General features: G+C 51.2%; 2 protein-coding genes across 7 annotated transcripts in view; both read right to left on the bottom strand.

Annotated features, from left to right (window-relative positions):
* MKNK1 (MAPK interacting serine/threonine kinase 1) overlaps nucleotides 1–7,252 on the bottom strand; it is a 42,707-nt gene extending 35,455 nt beyond the window's left edge. For 3 of the 5 annotated variants that reach the window (XM_029228459.1, XM_029228461.1, XM_029228463.1), the window contains exons 1-2: nucleotides 7,165–7,238; nucleotides 2,210–2,343 (exon numbers count right to left, since the gene is read on the bottom strand). The gene's annotated coding sequence lies outside the window, so the exon portion shown is untranslated. Of the gene's footprint in view, nucleotides 1–2,209; nucleotides 2,344–7,164 lie in introns of all 5 variants that reach the window. The other 2 variants (XM_029228460.1, XM_029228462.1) reach the window with 1 other exon arrangement.
* A 2,730-nt stretch (nucleotides 7,253–9,982) lies between these two features.
* MOB3C (MOB kinase activator 3C) lies at nucleotides 9,983–18,745 on the bottom strand. Of its 2 annotated transcripts, none has more exons than XM_029227085.1 (4): nucleotides 18,647–18,745; nucleotides 14,625–15,093; nucleotides 12,354–12,556; nucleotides 9,983–12,029 (listed from the first exon to the last, which is right to left on the bottom strand). In XM_029227085.1, the coding sequence occupies exons 2-4, from the start codon at nucleotides 15,040–15,042 to the stop codon at nucleotides 12,000–12,002; spliced, it is 651 nt and encodes a 216-aa protein (XP_029082918.1). In that variant the 5' UTR covers nucleotides 15,043–15,093; nucleotides 18,647–18,745; the 3' UTR covers nucleotides 9,983–11,999. The 2 variants fall into 2 exon arrangements, with proteins under 2 accessions (XP_029082918.1, XP_029082919.1); XM_029227086.1 differs by having other exon boundaries at nucleotides 18,643–18,714.
* Nucleotides 18,746–19,120: the final 375 nt, after the last annotated feature.

The raw sequence follows: 19,120 nt of genomic DNA, 5'->3' as shown, positions 1-19,120 counted from the left end.
TAGTAATTATTACTCTAGCTTGGGATATGGCTTCCCCAGATCACCTGTGACCCTGGAAAGCAATCCAGACACTCTGTAAACCACAACTTGGCAGCAGGAGAGAATGAACTGAGAGCAAAGTACAAAGGCAGGGATAGAATTTGGAGGTTTTCAGACACATGACCCAGGATTCTAAGTGCCTGGTTTGCCCCGATTCCTTCTGACACCATTCCAAATTCCACTGGGCCTCCTTTCCTCCTCAGAAAGAACTTCTGACTCTCACACTACCTGAATCTCCTTAGCATTCCTTACCAAATACCCATATGAGCCCTGGAACCCTCTCCTCATTCCTGCACCTCTTTCTCGTATAGGGCTGGGAAAGGGTGAATGCAGCCAGACCAAACCTCACAGACTGGTCTGCCACTGGGTCTTAAATAGGCCAGGCACCCAACTCTCTCTCAATTATTCATGAATTTCCTGCTGTACAGAGAATGAACTTTTTTCAGAGGTCAAGAACTAGTCTCTCTATAGAAGTTTTAGAGCAAAAAAACCCACCAAGTATACAAACAAGGGTTCCCCCATAAACCATCAGCAGTGGGCAGATAGGACAGATAAGCTTGTGGTATCTCTGTCCTTGGTACAAAAAGCCAGATTTGAGCCTGGTACTTCCTTGCTCCAACACGTCTAATGGGGGTCTACTGCCTCTGGAATCACCAAGCTCCTGTGCTGTCACTCAGGGCCTCCACAGTCTTGCCCTAACCCACCCCTCCTGCATTATATCTTACTACTCCTCTATAGAAGTCCTCACCTATAGGCCAGGCAAAACAGACAGTATCTACCTAACTACCCTAAACAATTTCCAGCTTCCCACACTTGTGCATAACTCAATCATAGCACCTGTAACATTTTACTGCACATCTCCCCCTAGACTGTGAGCTAGCAACAGGGCAGAGACTGTGTCTGATTCATCTCTGGGTCCCCTACACCTAGCACAGTGCCTGACATGGGGAAAACATCCAATAAATGTTAATGAATGAATGAAAACACCTGAAATTATTCCTCCCTTAAACTGTTTTAGTTGGACTCTTATTAGCAGCTAAGCACAGTCTGGGTCACTGCCAGGAAGTAGAAAGACCTAAGAAAAAGAAAAGGAGCATGACCAATGTGATCCAAGCGACGGAAAATAGGTTTTAAGAGTGAAGTAAAAGAAAGCAAGGCTGTTTAGCCTGCTGAAGAGAAGATGAGGCCCAACTCGATTCTGGCTTTAAGTCTACAAAAGGTCCTCATGAGAAAATCTTGATTTCATCCTCCCTTTATAATCAGAGGGAACTTTTCCATATTCATGGAAAATGGAACAGAAGAAATAGCTTAACTTAAGGCCAGAGGGGCTGAAGCTAAAGAGAAAGAAGAACCAAATTAGGCACCACTTTTCCAAAGATACTGTTATTGTACTTTTTGACGAGTGAATTGGAGGGGTTTTGCTGAAAACTTTTTTTTTTTGGCCGCACTGTGTGGCTTGTGGGATCTTAGTTCCCGGACCAGGGATTGAACCTGGGCTCTCGGCAGTGAGAACACAGAGTCCTAACCACTGGACCGCCAGGGAATTCCCGCTGAGCACTTTTGTTGAAGGCTGTGCAAAAGGAAATGAATATGCTGCTCTGTTCCTGTTTGCTGTGGAGACCAGGTGGGTGAAAACACAAGTTGGGTAAGATTTTCTAATAAGCCACTGACTTTTTCCCTTTTTATTTATTTATTATTATTATTATTTTTTTGCGGTATGCGGGCCTCTCACCGCTGTGGCCTCTCCCGTTGCGGAGCACAGGCTCCGGACGCGCAGGCTCAGCGGCCATGGCTCACGGGCCCAGCCGCTACGCGGCATGCGGGATCCTCCCAGACCGGGGCATGAACCCATGTCCCCTGCATCGGCAGGCGGACTCTCAACCACTGCGCCACCAGGGAAGCCCCGCCACTGACTTTTAATTGACCCTTTTTTCTATAGGCACTTTCTGTCATGTCATGTTTTGCAGTCCTGTGATGGAACAACCTAGTATAGGCATACCTCAGAGATACTGCAGGTTCAGTTCCAGACCACTGTAATAAAACAATTATAGCAAAAAAGCAAGTCACACAAATTTTTCGGTTTCTTGGTACATATAAGAGTTATATCTACCCTATACAGTAGTCGATTAAGTACGCAATAGCATTATGTCTAAAAAAACAATGTACATACCTTAATTTAAAAATATTGCTAAAAAATGTTAACCATCATCTGACAATGCAGGGTTGCCACAAACCTTCAATTGGTAAAAGACGCGATAATTGTGAAGTGCAATAAAATGGGGTATGGCTGTATTTCAAATTTTCCTGAAGAGACAATGGAAAGAAAGAGAAGGCAACAATGTCAGAGTAAGACAGTAGGGAAGATGGCCCTAAAAAATATATTTTCTATAAAAACGATACCTAACTGGATATTAATAATAATTTTTAATAGTATTACTATTAAAGCTAACATCCACTGAGCACCTACTATGTGCCAGGCACTGTGCTAAGTGTTTAACATAAGCTATCTCAATCCTCATAACAACCCCATAAGGTAGGTTATATATGTAGCCCCATTTTACAGGTGAAGAAACTGAGACCCAGGAAGGTTATATAACTTGCCCAAGTCACACAGCTAGCTAGTGTCAGAGCCAGGACTCAAACCCAGGCAGTTCAACGTAGAGTCTACTAACTACTGTCTCCCTGTAAGAAGGGTGACAGGCTGGAATTTAAACCTTAGCCCCTCTGAATCCAAGTTCATATTCTCAGCTACTTCCTTATACTGCCCCAAGCCAGGAAGAACAAAGCAACATATGACATCAGCAAGAGAAGAGATCTCAGACGTAAACCAAAAATACCCCCCATATTCCAGAGAAAGACGCTAAGATGTAAGGATTCACAGATGCTAATGAGCACAACCAGGATTTGAATGCCAGCCTCTTGACTGCAAGTGGAGTCCTCTTTCCTCCATTATAGATTCTTGTTGAATTTGAGGGTGAGAAAATGAAGGAACAGTATGTGCCAAATGGGCTCCCTCCCCAGGCACTGTTGTAATGAACTGTTAAACTCACATTAGAACCTGTGCCTGAAATACCAAGGCACCAGCAGCCTCTGTAGACTGATTATAAGGTTCTAGGAGTTGAGATGGCAATGAACTGATTAATGGTACCACAGGAGCTGCCAAAATGCTCACATAGTAAACCAATCAAGCAGACCTAGACCAGGCAGCTACCATACTAAGTCAGTGGCTCACAGTTTAAGCCTGGACTGAACTATTTCAACAGCTTCCTTGTTGATGTCCCCATTCTCAGACTTCCTTTGCCCCAGACTAGCCTCCATTCTGCAGCCAGAATAAACAGAGCCCCAGTCATGGCATTTAAGCCTTGTAGCATAATGAAAAGAACATGGATCTTTGAACCCAACACTCATAGGTTTGGACCAAGCTCTGTCACTTACTAGCTACATGACCTTGGGCAAATCACTTTAATCTTTCTGAGGTCCAGTTTCCTCATCTTTAAATTGGGGCTAAATATCTCCTTGTTACAGGATTCTGAGGATTAAATAAATTATAGTGCATCTAATATACTCTTGGCCACAAAGCAGAGTAGACTGGATAAATGTTAGCGTTCTTCTTCCCACACCCCTTTCTACATTTTGGCCACAATCAATCATTTCAGCTATTTCCCTTCCTCACCAACTCCATTCCTCTTCCCCAACACACACACACACACACACACACACACACACACACACACACACGCCACCTCTAGACCCCTGCTCAAGCTGTTCTTTCTCACACGAATGAACCTCCTCTAAGGTCCAACATAAATTTTCCACCTTCAGGAATCCTTTCTAGACCCTCTTCGGTCGTGTTGGGATTGATTTCTCCTTTTCCCAAACTCCCACTTTGTTTACATTCTTTACTACATTTGCTATAGTCAGTCTGATTTCAGTTATTTATGTACTTACCTATCTTGCCAACAACACTGGAGGGAGAAGGCTCTAAGAAGAGAATTACTGGGGGTGGTGGTGGTGGGATGAATTGGGAGATTGGGATTGACATATATACTCTAGTAAGTATAAAATAGATAACTAATAAAAAAAATGAACATGCACTGGAAAAAAAAGAGAACTACTTATAGGAGGGCGGGAAATGCGTTGTTCTCCTCTGTGTATATTTCTCAATACCTGGGTCTTGTACATAGCAAGAGCTCAATATGCGCTTATTAAACTGAATCTTGCCACCACTGACTGGGCATCTTTACAGAAAGATCCTGGACTGAGTTTACTCTAAAATTCTGCTCTCACTGCCTGACTTGATCAACATGCAATTTTTAAAGTGTACTAATATTCCTAAACTGTTCCACCCCACTGGTTAGGAGACGACAGTCATTAAAACCATATTAAAAAGCAGAGTCGGGGAACCCGAAAATAGATCTGAATGATTTCTGTCTCAGTTTCTAAGTCTGTAAAATATAGAGTTTTGAGATGTTACATAAAAAGCGCTTAAAACAGGATCTGCCCCATAGTAAATACTCAATAAATGTTAGAATTTTATTATAATGTAGTAGACTGGAAAAAACAGAGTCAGGACTTTTCACTTCTAGTACTATCTCCACCACTGACTGATGTCTTGTCCAATCTTGATCAAGTCCTTTCCCCTCTCTGGGCCTCTCCCCATCTGTAAAACTGAAGTAGAACCAGACGGTTCCCAAGCTCCTTCTACCTTCAACGAGGTATATTTTTCTATGATCAACAAAGAGCCTTCTGTTCCAGATGCTGAAGCTGTTGGCAAGGAAAAATTGTAGCTGCTGGTTCCCAGAGGAGAGGGGCCAAGACCAAGGCAAGGCCAGGACAATTGATTAGTAAACCACCTGTGCACCTTCCCCTGCGTGAACTATAACACATTCAGTGCAGGTTCCTGAACAGAGCACCACCTCTCTGCCAAGAAAACTCACAGCAAAGGCAAGACAAGAGCCTGAAAACAATAGCAGCAATGAAGAATCCTGCCTTGTGCAGAATTCCTGCACTTTCTTACCTTTCATGCCTGTAATTAGGGCACCATCAATCTAAACTAGGGCCCCCCTTAGGCACAAAGAGAAGGAAGAACACAAAGGCCCACTCTGAACATGAAAGCTCATAAAACAAAGACCAAAGCGAGTAAATAAAAAATGTCACTGACTCATTCGACTGAACACACTGCAGAGGCCTACTATGTGCTAGGCAGAGGAGGTATGAAACAGACATGATCCCTTTCCACCAATGTAGTCAGAGTGCATATGGGGTGACACATCCCAAAGCAGACTGTAATAAGAGCTATATTTGAGGTGTAGCCTCTGCTATGGAAGATGGGAAGGGGGCAACAAATCCAGTAGGGGGGACCAGAGAAGCTTCAATGACAAGCTACATGAGACACAGGCCTTGAAAGATGGGGAGGTGGGAACCTCAGGAAGACGGAATATAGGCAAAGGAACATGCAGGGAGTACTAGAGAAAAAAAACAAAAACAAAAACTAGTTTATTTTGCCTGGGCCACAGGGTGCAGGTTTGGGAGAACAAAGGGAAACAGGGCAGGAGAGAGATTTGGGAACAGATTATGGAGGGACTCATCCACGAGGCTGAAGAGTCCAAAGTCTATATGGCAGGCAATGAGGCCCACCAAGGTTTCTGAGCAGAGATATAACATAATGAGAACACTGTCTCAGGAAGATCACATGGGCACCCATGAAAAGGATGCAAAAGGAACCAAATTACTAGATTACTATGGGAAGCTTCATAAGTATGTGTTGGAGTCCAACAGCTCCTGTTCACAGAGCTTCTCACTGCCCAGGTTCAGCTTCATGTAATCTGAGTTTAAGAGGTGTTCCCTTGCCAGGCCCGTTAACCGTCAAAATCTGCTAGCATAACAGGACTTCCAGACAAAGTAAAAAACCCAATTAACCCTATGGATCACAGAACAGGAAGAGCTGATGCGGGAGAAGTTGGGGAGGGAGCACCAAAGTCTCCACCTGGCCCAGCTCCACATAAAAAACCAACCCTGGATCTCCTCTTTATATCACTTCCAGCCAAGCCTTCTTTACAGGGGCTGAAGCTAAGTACAGTGGGGCCGAAAGCACTTGGTCAGAGGCTGAGGATCTAGTGAAACAATATATATGAAATGCCCAGCACAGTGCTGGGCACATGGGCACTGGTCAGTAAGCACTGACCCAACCTGCAAGGTCAGTTCCACCTATAAATCCCACTGAGGCTTCAAGACCTAAGTCACCTTAAATCTTCCCTCAAAGGCCTCTCTAAAGTACCCCAGTCCAAAATGACCTAATTCCTAGATATCACACCCATTTCATGTGCCAAATATTCAGCACCCAATTCATGACAGGTGCCATACAAGGTGACTCATGTAATCCCATTCAACCTTCACAATGACCCTCCTAAGTCTTTTAATACAGGAGAAACTAAAGCTATGAGAGGGGAAATGACTTTCTTGAGAACACACAGCTAGGAAGCGGCAGAGGTGAGATCTGAACCCACGACTGCCTGACCCAAACTCAAGCACTTCCAACACTTCAATCCTGTCACCAGCGATGGCCTCTGATCTGCTACTGACCATCTGACAGGTAGCCTGGAAACTCCCTATGGAGAGAGATGGTACCTGACACTATTCTCTCTCCTCACTGTACAGCGACCCACCTATGTCAGGAGCTTTTAAATGAAAACATCTAACTTTAAAATAATGGAGTACACAGATATGATAAATTCCTCACATAAAAAACTATTCATGACGTTGGACTGTCTGAGCCCTGAGCCCAGCCATATAGCCTGATAGGGACTGAGTCTCAAGCTGGCCCCAGGATGAGCTCCGACCTCAGACACCTGTCACAACCCAAGCCCCGACCCTAGGCACAGGCTGAGCCCGGACCGGAAACACACGCTGCACCCAGAGCTCGTCCCAGACGGAGCCCTGCCAAAGAAGAGCCCTAAAGAAGCGTCCCCTTCGGCCGTCCCCGCCCCCCGCAGCAGAATCTGGTCGTGACCTCGGGCCGTTCTGAAAGCCCCGACTGCTCCGTCCCAGGCACAGGACTCATTCACAAACCCACCTCCCTCCCCGCACCATTTCACTGGCAGGGAAACCTCGCTGTCTGGGCTTTACCTCAGCTGACTCCCGGTAAGGCCTGTCGCGCACACCAACCACCTGCTCGCTCAGCCAAGAACACGGAAGAAGATATACTAGCTCCGAGGGGTGGGCCCGACGGCGTGTAGGGAGGAGCTGCGCCTGCGCCCTGATGGCCACGCCCAGCGAGTGGGGGGGGCTAAGCAAACTGCGCGGGTGTGACGGGTGAAGGGCGGGGAGGTTGCTGGGATAGGGGGGCGGGGCTTAGCTCCTTCTGGCCGTCCCTTTCCTGAGTGGAGGTCGGGAAACCCGGGAAGCGCAAAGAGGGAGGAGGCACGGCAGCAGCAGGTATAATTATATTTACCGAGCGCTTCTGCATGCCGGGAAGGAATTTTTAAAATCCCTTTTACCTATGGGGAAATGCTGCCAATCTTTTTAAAGACGAGAACGAATTCTGTAAAATTTCTTAAAAGGTTTGCGTGCCTGTAATTTCACCATGAGAGTTTCTCCTTGAGTAAAGTATTACCCCCACTAGGTAATGGTGGTTTAAAATAAAAAACGTAAAAAGTTCATTTCTTGCAGAAAACTACCTGCAAATAAATTAATATTTCAACCAACCCCCGACCCTCCCCCAGGCTGCAAGTGTGATGAGGGAGTGAGAGTGCTGACTTGAGGTTAAGGCAGGCCCTGAGTGTGTTTCCTCCGTCGTGAAATGGAAGTAAACATCCCTCCCTGCCTGTGTCAGGATTGCTGTGAGGGTCTGGCGAGCAATGCTCGTGAAAGAGCCTCTTGGACTTCCTTCTCATCATCCACCCGACAAATGTTCGTTCCCTTTCCCCTTCTGGGCTCAGTCTTCTCATCTGTATGATGGAAGGAGGTCTGGAGGTCTGGAACAATAGGGAACATTCAAGGCTTTGCTAGATTTCCCAGTCTGGGTGACGGCTGGAGGCAGGGCGGGTTCTCCCAAGCTTCTGTATTAAGTAAGTCACTTCCAGAATCTCTCAGTTCAACCTGAAAGCCCCTGTGTAAGTCGACCTCTCCCACCATTGCCTTCCAGGCCCATCCAAGCCTCAAATACTCAGAGGCTGCACTAGCCTGTTCCCATCTCTGTTCCCTGAATGTCTCAATAGCTAGATGATCCTCAGTCACTCAGGTCTGTGTTCCAGCCCAGGTTCTCAAAATTGCTGTGTTCCCTGCATGGCAACCAAGTTCAGTTAACAGCAGAGATGAGGGCTCTGGGGGGCTCAGAGGAGGAATGGCTTAAAGAAGGGCTCCCCAAATCAGATGGAGCTCCAGCCATGCCTGTGGCTCCCTTCACCACACACTCCACACAGCTCCTGATGGTGGGGCAGTGGGAGTGGCAGCAGGAAACTTCCAAGAGGCTACAGTGTTCCTGGGGACTAAGGGTGGTAGGGCATCTTTTACTCAGCAGGTGAATGCTCTGCTCCAAGGTGGGGAGAATGGCTGGGCAACTAGGCTGCAGACGGCTTTGTTTTCCTGTTGGCTCAAGATCCATAAAAATATTTGGAGCAGGGAATGAGGAAGCAAGCCAAACTATCCCTCTACCTTCAATACATTGCCTCTCCAAGGATCCTCTCCTGCCAAGTTTTGCCCTATGGGGGGCTCTTTTCTCTGTGTAGCTGAGGCCTCAGCTCTCTCTTTTATCTTCTCCTTTCTCTGTCTAGTCTTCTCCAAGCATCCCTCTCTGAATTTCTCAAAGTAGTTTTGTGAGGGCTTCCTGATGTATTCAGACATTCTCATGTAAGGTGCAGGCCTTGGCCACACAGTTCTGAGATAAGTCTACGCTCATATGGTGTATTCCAGAACAACTGTGATCCCAGAGCCTGAAGTTTCTAAGAGTCTAAGCTGTCCAGTAATTGAGGAAGTAGTGCGTGACCTGCCATAGGAGGTATGCAAGCAGAGCCACCTTTTAGAATGCTGGACTGGGGCCTCCTCTGGTAAGCCAGAAGAAGGGGCTGCAGAGTGCAGGGCCTTACAGATCCTACAGCAATGAAAGGAGGGATACCGGGCACCAGGAAGGGAGCTAGGCAACTAGCCAAAGACAAACGATTCAACAAGCTATTATATGTCAAGCATCTAGAGCTGTACCTAACACACAGTATTAGTTATTATTGTGAATGATCCACAGACTGTAATGAAGGAGCTTAGAGATCTAAGTCCCTCACTCCCACACCTGATCATGAAGTACATGCCAGAGTACCTTGGGGGCTGGGCTGGGACTGGAACCCAGGTCTCTGTCTCCCAGGAGAGGCACTGCACAAAGCCAGGCTGTCTCCTCGGGTAGAAGGAAGAGCTCTAGGTGGGCCTCTGCTGACTCTTAAGAACCAAGCTGGTTTTCAACTCTTGGCTGGGCAGTTGAGGGTAAGGGGCAGTGGACTGATGGCAAGACCTGAGCTAAGAGTGTCAGGTGTCTCCTGGGGAAGAAGCTCAGGAGTCAGCCCCAGGTCTTGCCACCACTTGGAGCTCTAGCCAGCACCCGACAGACAGCCTTCTTTGGAGAAGTGTTTCCTCTGCTGTGATTACAGTTAGGGCTGTATTTCTGCCCTGTACCTTAACCCATTAGCTCCAATAAACCACCCAGATTAAGGGGGTGGAGTGAGAGTAGCCAGTGCCAGGTGACCTGAGCTGAAACAAGGAAAGACTTTCCCAAGAGACTGAGTTCCCCGAAGCCCTCCGCACTCTGAGGTTCCTAGCCTAGCCCAGGAATTCTGGGTCTAGGATTCTCAGAGCCCTGGGAAAACCTTGGTGACCCCACCCTGGAGAGCTGGGCCAGACGTGACCACATCAGCCAGCCCTCCACATGGCCCAGGATCTCAGGACAAAAAGCCCTCCCTGCCCCATTCTGGCCCAGTTCCTTCCACAGCCTTCCCAGGAGCCATGTGGCACCCAGACCACAGCTTCCCACCAGGGCCTTTAGTTTGCCTCCTTTATTTTACCAAAAATAACAACAATAAAATTTCCCTCTGTTTCACAAAAAAATACATCCCCCGCCCCCTGCCGCATGATCAGTACTGGCCATAGCCTACACTCCATCTTCCAACCCACAGTCCTCCTTGGCAGAACCTTTGACACCACCCCCCACCGCCCCCCTCACACCAGAGCTTCTGGCAAAGCTGCTGGGCCAGTGCTTCCCTCGGGAACTTCTCTGGAGGCAGCTGTCCCAGGTCCAGCTGGCTGGACCCAGGAGCCCCATCTGCTTCCCCAGAGATCTGGCAGCTGCGGGGCCATGGAGAGGGGCATGATTTTGGAGTTTTGGCTCAGCAGACAACCCCAGCAGACCACAGGGGTGGTGGGGTACTCTGGCATCAGGCTAGAAATCCTTGCTCAAAGCAGGAACAGTTGTATCCTGGAGAGGAGCTGTCAAACCCTCCTTTGGAGTGCATCTCATCTCCCTGTGTAGCAATCCACAGGCCAGGGGTGGGAGTCAGAACCCCTGGTTTCCACTCCAGCTCCACAAAAGCTTTGCTGGGAGACCTTGGACAGCTTCTCCCGCCTCTCCTCTGGCTTCAGTTTCCTCCCATGTACGTGGATGATTCTGAGTGAGACTGGATGATCCTCAGATTCCTTCTGGCTCTCCATCCTGGCCCCCCAGCCTGGAGTCTCCAGGAGAGGAGGGCCTTGTCCCTGCCTCAGTTTCCCCACCTGTGGGTCTGGGCGCAGGGCTGGGCATGGCCAGTTTCTCTGTGGACAGCTATGCTCTGAGATCCAACCAGCTGGAATATTTCAGGGATGGTTGGGAAGGAGGCAGGTACTTGCAGGATGGGGGCTCTCTAAGCCTGGAAGAGTCCATTCACAGCTATGTGGTCCTCAATGTCCCAGGCGGGAGATAAGGCTCCGGAGCTTCCCAATTCAAGCTCACTAGCTTTGTGGGTTGGAGGATTATCTTGTGCTGGGCTTCAGATCCTCACAACCACATCTGGAGATTCAGGAAGCTAGATTGGAGTGTATGATTCCTGATTTAAGGACTGGGGATCTTTGTGGACATGAAGAATCACCCCTGACGCCCATGAGGCTATCTATAATCAGGCCTTCTGGAGGCAGAGGGATGAGGGAAATGACAGCTCCTGGGCATCTCTAGCTGAGCAAATCAGAACTTATGGTGGGCCAGGATTTTAGTCAGGGCAGGGCCCCCCTTCCTACCTCCCCCCATCAGTAGCTCCCCAGAACTCATGCTGATGGAAGATGGTAGCCTGGAAGATTCAAACATGGAGCTACATCTACCACCACAGTTCGTGCACTTACACACATAGTCAGACACACCAAATGGGGAGACTGACTCGTCATCATTCCTAAGTGGTCATGGTCCGATGGCCCTAATCCCTACTTCCTTCCTTCCTTCCCTTCCATCCATCCATCAATTTACCTAACATTTATGGAGGGCCTACTATGTGCCAGGAACAGTCTAAGGCACGTAGCTCTCACAGACACACCCCACAGTCAAAATCATACACGTACACACCGATATACACATGTCATCCGTGTCCACTCACTCACAGGCTGCTCATGCTCTTGCATCTTTCTTGCCGTCACTTCAGCCACATCCACGTTCCCCAAACAGGCTTGGCAACCACCGTGGAAGGGTCAAGTGTCAGAGCAGACTAGACTTCATGCTAAGGGTTTAGCTGCTCCTTTTTACCTGTCTGCCCACCTTTAAGCTCTTCCCTACTCCACTCACAAACAGTCAGGGGGACATGTGGGCAGACTCCTGAGAACCAGAAGTCCAGGGGCTTTGGGTGTGTGGAGGGGCCCCAGGGCCTTCAGGTCCCTCTGCTACCAGACTTCTGAGGGTCCCCTCCCTGGCCACTCTGTGTTCAGATGGTCCATCTGATGGGCAACAAGGTCCAGGTCTGGGCTCAGTGACAGATCCGCTCTGTCATCTCCCTCTGCAGAGACACAAGGTGGGGAGGGGTCAGTCAGAGCTCAACCTGCCAGGCAGCCCGTTTCCAAACCACAGGGCCCGGCTACTCTTCTGCCTGAGCCTGGCCCCTTCCCGCCACCACCGCCTCCCAACTCCAGGCTGCAGATCTGTGTTTGTAAACTGATACTTGAATGAAGTCGCTATTAAAGTACAAAATCCATTGTTAAATGAATTGCGGTCCCCTAACATATCCACTTGGATATTGGATTTTCTTAAAGCAGGTAGCCTTCGGATCTGAAAACTCAGAGGCTAGCCCCGGTGGGGGAGGGCAGTAGGGGCTTGGCCTCACCAGTGGCTCCAGCTCCCGCTGGTCCACCAGGCTGAACTCACGGATGAAGTAATAGAAGTGCTTGTAACAGGTGTTGACGTGCGCCTCAGCCCCCATGCTGAGAATGCTGTCGAAGTGGTGGATGTAGACATGCACAAAGACACGGAAGAGGCGGGTCAGGATCTTGGTGCAGACCTGCTGGAAGTTCTTGGGGAAGGGAACTCCTAAGGGGCAGGATGGGCAGATATGGGGCGTCAGCAATCTGATGATGAAACTCTGCCCAACCCCGCCCTCCCCGACACAGGCAGCCTCTGCCCAAGATGGCCTCTTCCCTAGCACACTTCCCTGTGGGAAACAGAGATCAAGGTTTGCTTTCTCCCATACTTCCCTTTTTAATGAAACACTGTGCCTCTCCTCTGCTGAAATACAAATCATCTTCTGATTTTCCCATCACCCTGAACAGGACTCTGCTACTTTGTTGGGTCACTGACCAACCCTTCTTAGACTATAATAGAAGTTATGCCAAAACTCTCCCCAGAAACATGTGCCTCCATAGGTGCTCGCACACAACACCCTTGGATGCAATTCCAAGGAGAGTTCATCAATATCTGGGGTCCATTTTTAAGAATAGGGGCCTTCAGGATTGAGTCCTAACTTCCCAGCATGGCGCCTGCTCAAGGCCTTTCATGATCTGATCCTGACTTGCCTCTCCAGCCCTACCGACTCCTTCCCCTTCGCAACATTCACACGGCAGGCCCCAGACGCTAATCCTGAGAATTACTAAATCTTCATGAACAAGTTCATATATCTCTCAGTCCTTCAAATAGTCAATAAGACTCACAAGAACCTTCCATCTGTGAGCCAGGCCCTGTGCTGGGTCCTTTGCACCTTTAGCCTGGTATGATAATGGGTATGGCAGCCATTCTAGATATGATAAAACAGAGGTGCATAAATGTGGAACCACTTGCCCGAGGCCACACAACTATTAATTAGTACAGACTGGAGGCAGGATTCAAGCCCTCTTTGCACTGCACTGCAGCACCCCTCGGATAAATGCCACAGACCCTGCCAGAGACAAGGTCCAGGACCTGTGAAAAAGGCACAATTTCTGTACAGTCCCCCATGCTCATGGTGGAGATCTTGGTGGCTACTCTCTCTTCTCTGCTGTGGCAGAGCCATCCCAGGATTAAGGCACAGGCACCTGGGATCTCACAGGCCTGGGGGTGAAGACTAGAAGGGAACAAGAGGTCAGACGCAGGCCCACACTGACTCACCCCACTCCATGAGGCCCTTCCCCTTCCTCACTGCTCTCAGGTGGGGCTGAGCCCTGTCTCCCTGTGAGCCGTTCCAGGCCCAGCCCAGGTCCCTCAGACTTGTCCTGTCCATCTAGATGTGGGGCCCTGGGCCTCAAGAGACCTGAGCTGGTTCTGAGTCCCTCCTGATTCGGTGCACTCTCCCTCTCTCGGCCTACTTCCTCTCATGTGAAATGAAGATACCCATGTTGGACATGGTAGTGCAGGAAATGGAAGGCCACTGACTGGGGAGGGGCGTGGCCACTGATTTGTGACTCAAGGCCCTCAGCATTCAGACTTCTCCCCTCCGGGCCTGACCACCCTGCCCCGCCCATCTCTGATTCCCATAGCCTTAACACAGATGAACAGGAGGCCAGGTGGGGCGCGGCTACTGTGATGAACACAGGGTCATGCCTGCTCAGCTCCTGAGCCAATACCGTGTCTTGCTGCCCTTGGGTGGGGAAGCCGGGCCAGGATGACATCATTCATCTCCTCTCCCCACCCTCACCTGCCCAGGCTGCCCAGCTGAGAAAAGAAAAGGCGCCATGGATTGGGCTTGACAGGGAAAATTCTGCCTTCAGAGCCCACTGAGGAGGACATACCGTCTGGCCCCCATGGGGCCCCACCCCTTTCCCTTTCCTGGGGCCAGGAGTCAGAGGGGACTCCCAGGAGGCAGCAAGTCAGATCAGCCCAAGCAGGGTGGGCGACCTGCTAGGAGCACCTTGAGGCACTTGTTCTGGAAGGTTTTGAGAATCACAGTGGTCTTGACAGGGTGTTCCCTGGAGGGACACTCAAGCTTCAGACAAAAAGAGGCCCCAAACTGGGAGCCAGGCAGCCCTAGCTCAAGATGCTCAATCTTGAGCAGACACGATCTCCCTGAGCCTCCGTTTCCTCTTCTACAACATGGCTGTATCAAGCTAAATGCCTCATTTGCGCGATGGGCCCCGCTGGCTCCCTTCCTCCCTAGCCAGGCCTGACCTGCCTGCCAGGCGGCACTCACCCACGCGCGTGGGAAAGACATCCTCGTCGTTGATGAGGCCCTCAATCCAGTCCATGAGCAATGCCATGTAGCGAGGCGCCGAGAGCTTGGCCGGCCGCCGGTACTGGCGCTCGTCCTGCCAGCGGTACTCGTAGCGGGGCCCGCCGGCCATGACCGGGCAGCTGGTCTCGCTGCAGCGCTCGGCCATGGTACCGTAGATGAGGTTGATGCGGTTGAAGAAGTCCACCACATGCACGGCGATCCAGTCGTCGATGTTCTCGCCCGGTGGCAGCCTCACCACACTGCGCAGGTCCAGACCCGACTTGAGTGACGCCTGCGCCTTCTTATACAGCTCAAAGCGCTGTGTGCCCGGCTCGAAGCGCTTCCGCGGCCTGAACGTCTTGTCTTTGGCGAACACCTGCTTCAGGCACAGTGCCATGGCCAGGACAGGCCAAGGGCCAGGGGTCCAGGGGCAGGCCCTGCGGATGCCCTGCCAGGGCCAAGGGCATGGGGGAGCATGGTAGTCAGGTCCTTACCAAATGGGCTTGACTTCCCAACACATCATTTCCCTCCCACCTCTCAGCTTTTGGCCTGGAATTCTCTGCCTGGAATCTAAATTCTCCTCATCCCCACAGTCCAGCATCCTGCCCTATTTCCAGATACCCTAGCTCCCCCTGCCAAGCGTCCACAGCCCTCCCATCTTGTTTAGTTTCCTCTCCACTTTCATTGTGTCTCAGAGAGGGCTGGGCCTGGGCTCCAGACAGGTGCTCCTCAGACTTGCTATGAACCATTAGAGAGCTGGCAGAGGCTTCCTGCAGGCAGAGGCCCCTGCAGGAGGCAGAGGCCTGGACAAGATGACCTCTGGGGATCCCATGGGCTAGTTGGTAAAGCGTGGGAGAGCTGGCCTGCATTGTCCTGGGGCTAGGGGGAGAGCCCCCGCCCTCGGCTTCCTCTGAGATATCCCACAGTCCATCCGGCCACCGGGGATTCCCAGGGAGCACAAGGGACTTTTCTACCAAAAATGTACTTTCCTTTTATTACCCTGAAAGGAAAGAGCTCTCGTATGGCCAGCTGGGTGGCCTCTGAGTGTGGCTGCAGGCACTGGAGGGAGGGGGAGGTGGCAGGTCTAGAAGGGCACCACTTCCTCCAGCACGGGCTGGAGATCCTTCCTCCCAAGCTAGCCTCCTCCAGCCTGAAACACAAACCAGAACAGCCGGCGGCCCCTCCCACTGCACCTGACATTCAGTAGACATTCCTACAGCACATACTATGTGCCCGGCACTGGAAGGTAGGAAAATGCAGTCAAATCACCCGGCTGGGCCCATCCAGAATTCAGAAGGATTTGCTTTGCCTTAGAATTGAATTGAAGGATCTTAGAATTGAAGGATCTCAGTCTCCGAACAGACTTTGGGGACGGTGATAAGAGCCCCAGGCTTTGAGGCTGGAGACCTGGGTTCTAGTCTCATCCACCACTGCTGGGTGACCCCTACAGCAGGCATGGATTGGGCCATGCAACTTCCTCTGTCAGTCACAGGCCAAGTTCCTGGGACTTCCAAAGTAGTCACCTCATCTCCCCTGTGAGTGTGTGAGCTCTTGGGAAATGCAGAGCCAAGTACCCACTGGAATTTAGCCACATGAGCACTGATCCTGACCCCAGACTGAGCACTAAGGCTAAGTGTAGGCTAAACACTGAGCTTTTTGGCTGCAGGCTGAACTATGACCTGGCCCTGACCCTGGTCAATTTGAGTCCTGGACTCTAACCCTAGACTGAGGCTTGAATACAGCCACAAAGCCTGGCCTTGACCTCAGAGCTGACACTGGAGTATTTTCCTTTCTCACATCTCTAGAAATACTGGGACAGGTTTGGGGAAGGGAGGGTGGGAACAAGGTGACAATTGGGTGTAACCAAAGGTACATGTGGGTCATCATGTCAGACAAGTCAAGCTAGTGGAGAAGTCTAAAACACACAACACACAGGCCATGAAGGGGAAGTCAAGTAAAATGAGAGGAGTTTGGAGAGTACGGGCAGGTCTCCCAGCAGGATCTTGTCCTCTTGAAAAAGCCTCAAAGATGTGGCAGGTCATCCATCCCCTACCCCTCAACTTCTCACCCAAAGAAGTTCCCAGTGTGGGACTTCCTGATCCAAGAGGAGATTTCCATGCTTGAATTGCAGCCTGCATTCTAAACTCTGCTTGGGGCAGGAGCTTCCAAAATCATTCACACTGCAATTAGGTTGGGTCCCTGGGCTCTCCACCTTTGCACAGCCCCCCTCAGTGACAGCTACTAACAGACCCTCACCCTGGCATTCAACACCTCACCCTAGCTTTTCTGCCTCACTTCCCTACAGAAACTACCCTGGGCTTCTTCCTGATCCCTGAACATGCCCCCAACTCCTGCTTCTGTGTGTTTTCTTACACTGGTCCCTTGGCTTGACTCACACTGTCAGGTTGAATGCTACCTCCTCCCACAGCCCCTCTACTGAACCCAGATCTCTTTGTCCTTAGGTGGAGATTACTCTTTGGCCATTTGGTCCCCCACCAGCCCCACCCCCCAGCCTCAGTCAGGGCCTGGCACATAGCGGATGCTCAGGCTTTAAGGAAAGCTCAAAATCAAGAATCATAGGATTGAAATAGCCCTGAGAAATCAACTGGCCCAACCCACTTCTTGTATGGATGGGGAAACTGAGGCCCAGTAAGGGGACTTGAGGAGACTGCATTCACACAGCAAGTTATAGGCAGGGGATCTCCAATGGCAGAACTGGACACTGGGATAAGGTGGGGCATGACAACTAGTAAAGGGCCATTTTCCTGCACTGCCTGGTCGCTGGTCTGGTGGAGATAAGGGGAAAGGAGGGGAGTGGAGGGAAAGGGGAAGCATCTTCCCATCAACTAGACCAACCTAATTCCTGTTCCCCCAGCACACCGAGCCTTCCCCACACCTCACGGCAACTTTGGTGTCCTAACCAGTGAGCTAGAGTCCCACCTTCCTGCTGCAGAATTTCAAGACCCGGGTCTTTCCCCAGGAAAATGAAAGCTTGGGGGTGGGGGGATGGATAGATGCCCTTGTATCCGTGCCACTTGTCTGTCTTCACTTCCCACTCCCATCCCTTTACTGAGTTTCTAACTCTCACAGAATCTCTGTCCCCTCCCTGAACTTCCGAACCATGGCCATTCCCCCTCTTCGCCCCCGTTTCCTAACCCTGGATGTCCTTTCACTCCTAAAGTGGCTAGTGATGGCTCGCTCCCTGGGTGAGCATCTGGGTTTCCCAAATGAAGACTACAGAGGGGCCCTGCCTGCTTCTGATGCTCAGCCACACCTGCCACTCCCCCAGGCCTGACCCAGGATCTTGGCCCCAGTCTGAAACCAGAATCCAGCCTAGAGTAGTGCGGGTGTGTGTGTGTGTGTGTGTTGTGTGTGTTGGTGTGTGTGTTGTGTGTGTTGGTGTGTGTGTGGTGTGTGTGTGGGGTGTATGTGTGGTGTGTGTGTGTTGGTGTGTGTGCGTGTGTGCGTGTGTTGGTGTGTGAGTGTGTGTTGTGTGTTGGTGTGTGGTGTGTGTGTGTTGGTGTGTGTGTGGTGTGTGTGTGTGGTGTGTGTGTGTGTGTGTGTGTGTGTGTGGTGTGTGTTGGTGTGTTGGGGGTGGGGGCAGGCGGGAGGGCTGAGGGCAGAGATCCAAGAGAAAAGTAGAGGCGAGGACTCCCAGCTCTTCCCCGCGGCGCTTGGCCACCTACGACCACTCCTCGGCCTCTCGCTGGACCCCTGACGCCCCTGCCTCCCCAGCCCAGCCGCCAGGACAGACGGGTCGTAGGACCCAGAGGAGCAGGCCTGAAATTTCCGCCTCCGAAGACACGCCCTCCTCAACCGACTCGCCTCAACCCCAGCCCCGACTTTCCAGCTCAGAACTTCGGACACGGATCGAGGGCTGTGGCCAGCCGGCTCGGGCACAGGTCGCCTCGGGACGGTGCCACGCCGGGACGGCCGGAGAAATGAAAGTGGAAATGAGGCTGGGCCGTGTGCGCGGCGGGGCGCGAGGGGCACTCACTCACGGGGTCCGCCGGGTGGGCTAGCGCGAGTCCACTCTGGCCGCGAGGTCACATCCCCAGCAGGCGGTCCCCTCCTTTTGCTCGTCGCCGGCCGCTTCGGTCCTCTCGCCCGTCTGCCTGCCGAGCCCGCGTCGCCCTCCCGCCCCAAGGCGACGCCAACTCCGCCCCGGCCCTCCCTGCCCGGCCACGCTGCGGCCAGGGGGCGGGGAAGGGGCGGGGAGAGGGGACCCCCCCCAACCCCAATACCCCCGCCTTTCCGGAGAGTCTGTATCGCTCCCCCAGCTTCCCAGGGGCAAAGGACTAAGAGCTGGCCCTCTCAGGAGGGCCAATGAGGCAGCCTCAACTTCTTCGACTGTAAAATGGGGACAAGCCCAGCTTCTGTCTGGAGCTGGATAATGGTGGTTTCCTTGCCCTCCTAGAATCTTCTGTGTCTCGCGTGTCCCTGAGCTGGAGATCACTATGCACTCCCATACCCTC

The sequence above is a fragment of the Monodon monoceros genome, unplaced genomic scaffold (assembly GCF_005190385.1).
Source record: "Monodon monoceros isolate NGI ecotype Baffin Bay Population unplaced genomic scaffold, NGI_Narwhal_1 Super_Scaffold_18, whole genome shotgun sequence".
Taxonomy (NCBI): domain Eukaryota; kingdom Metazoa; phylum Chordata; class Mammalia; order Artiodactyla; family Monodontidae; genus Monodon; species Monodon monoceros.
This window is presented reverse-complemented; position numbering and strand designations above follow the sequence as displayed.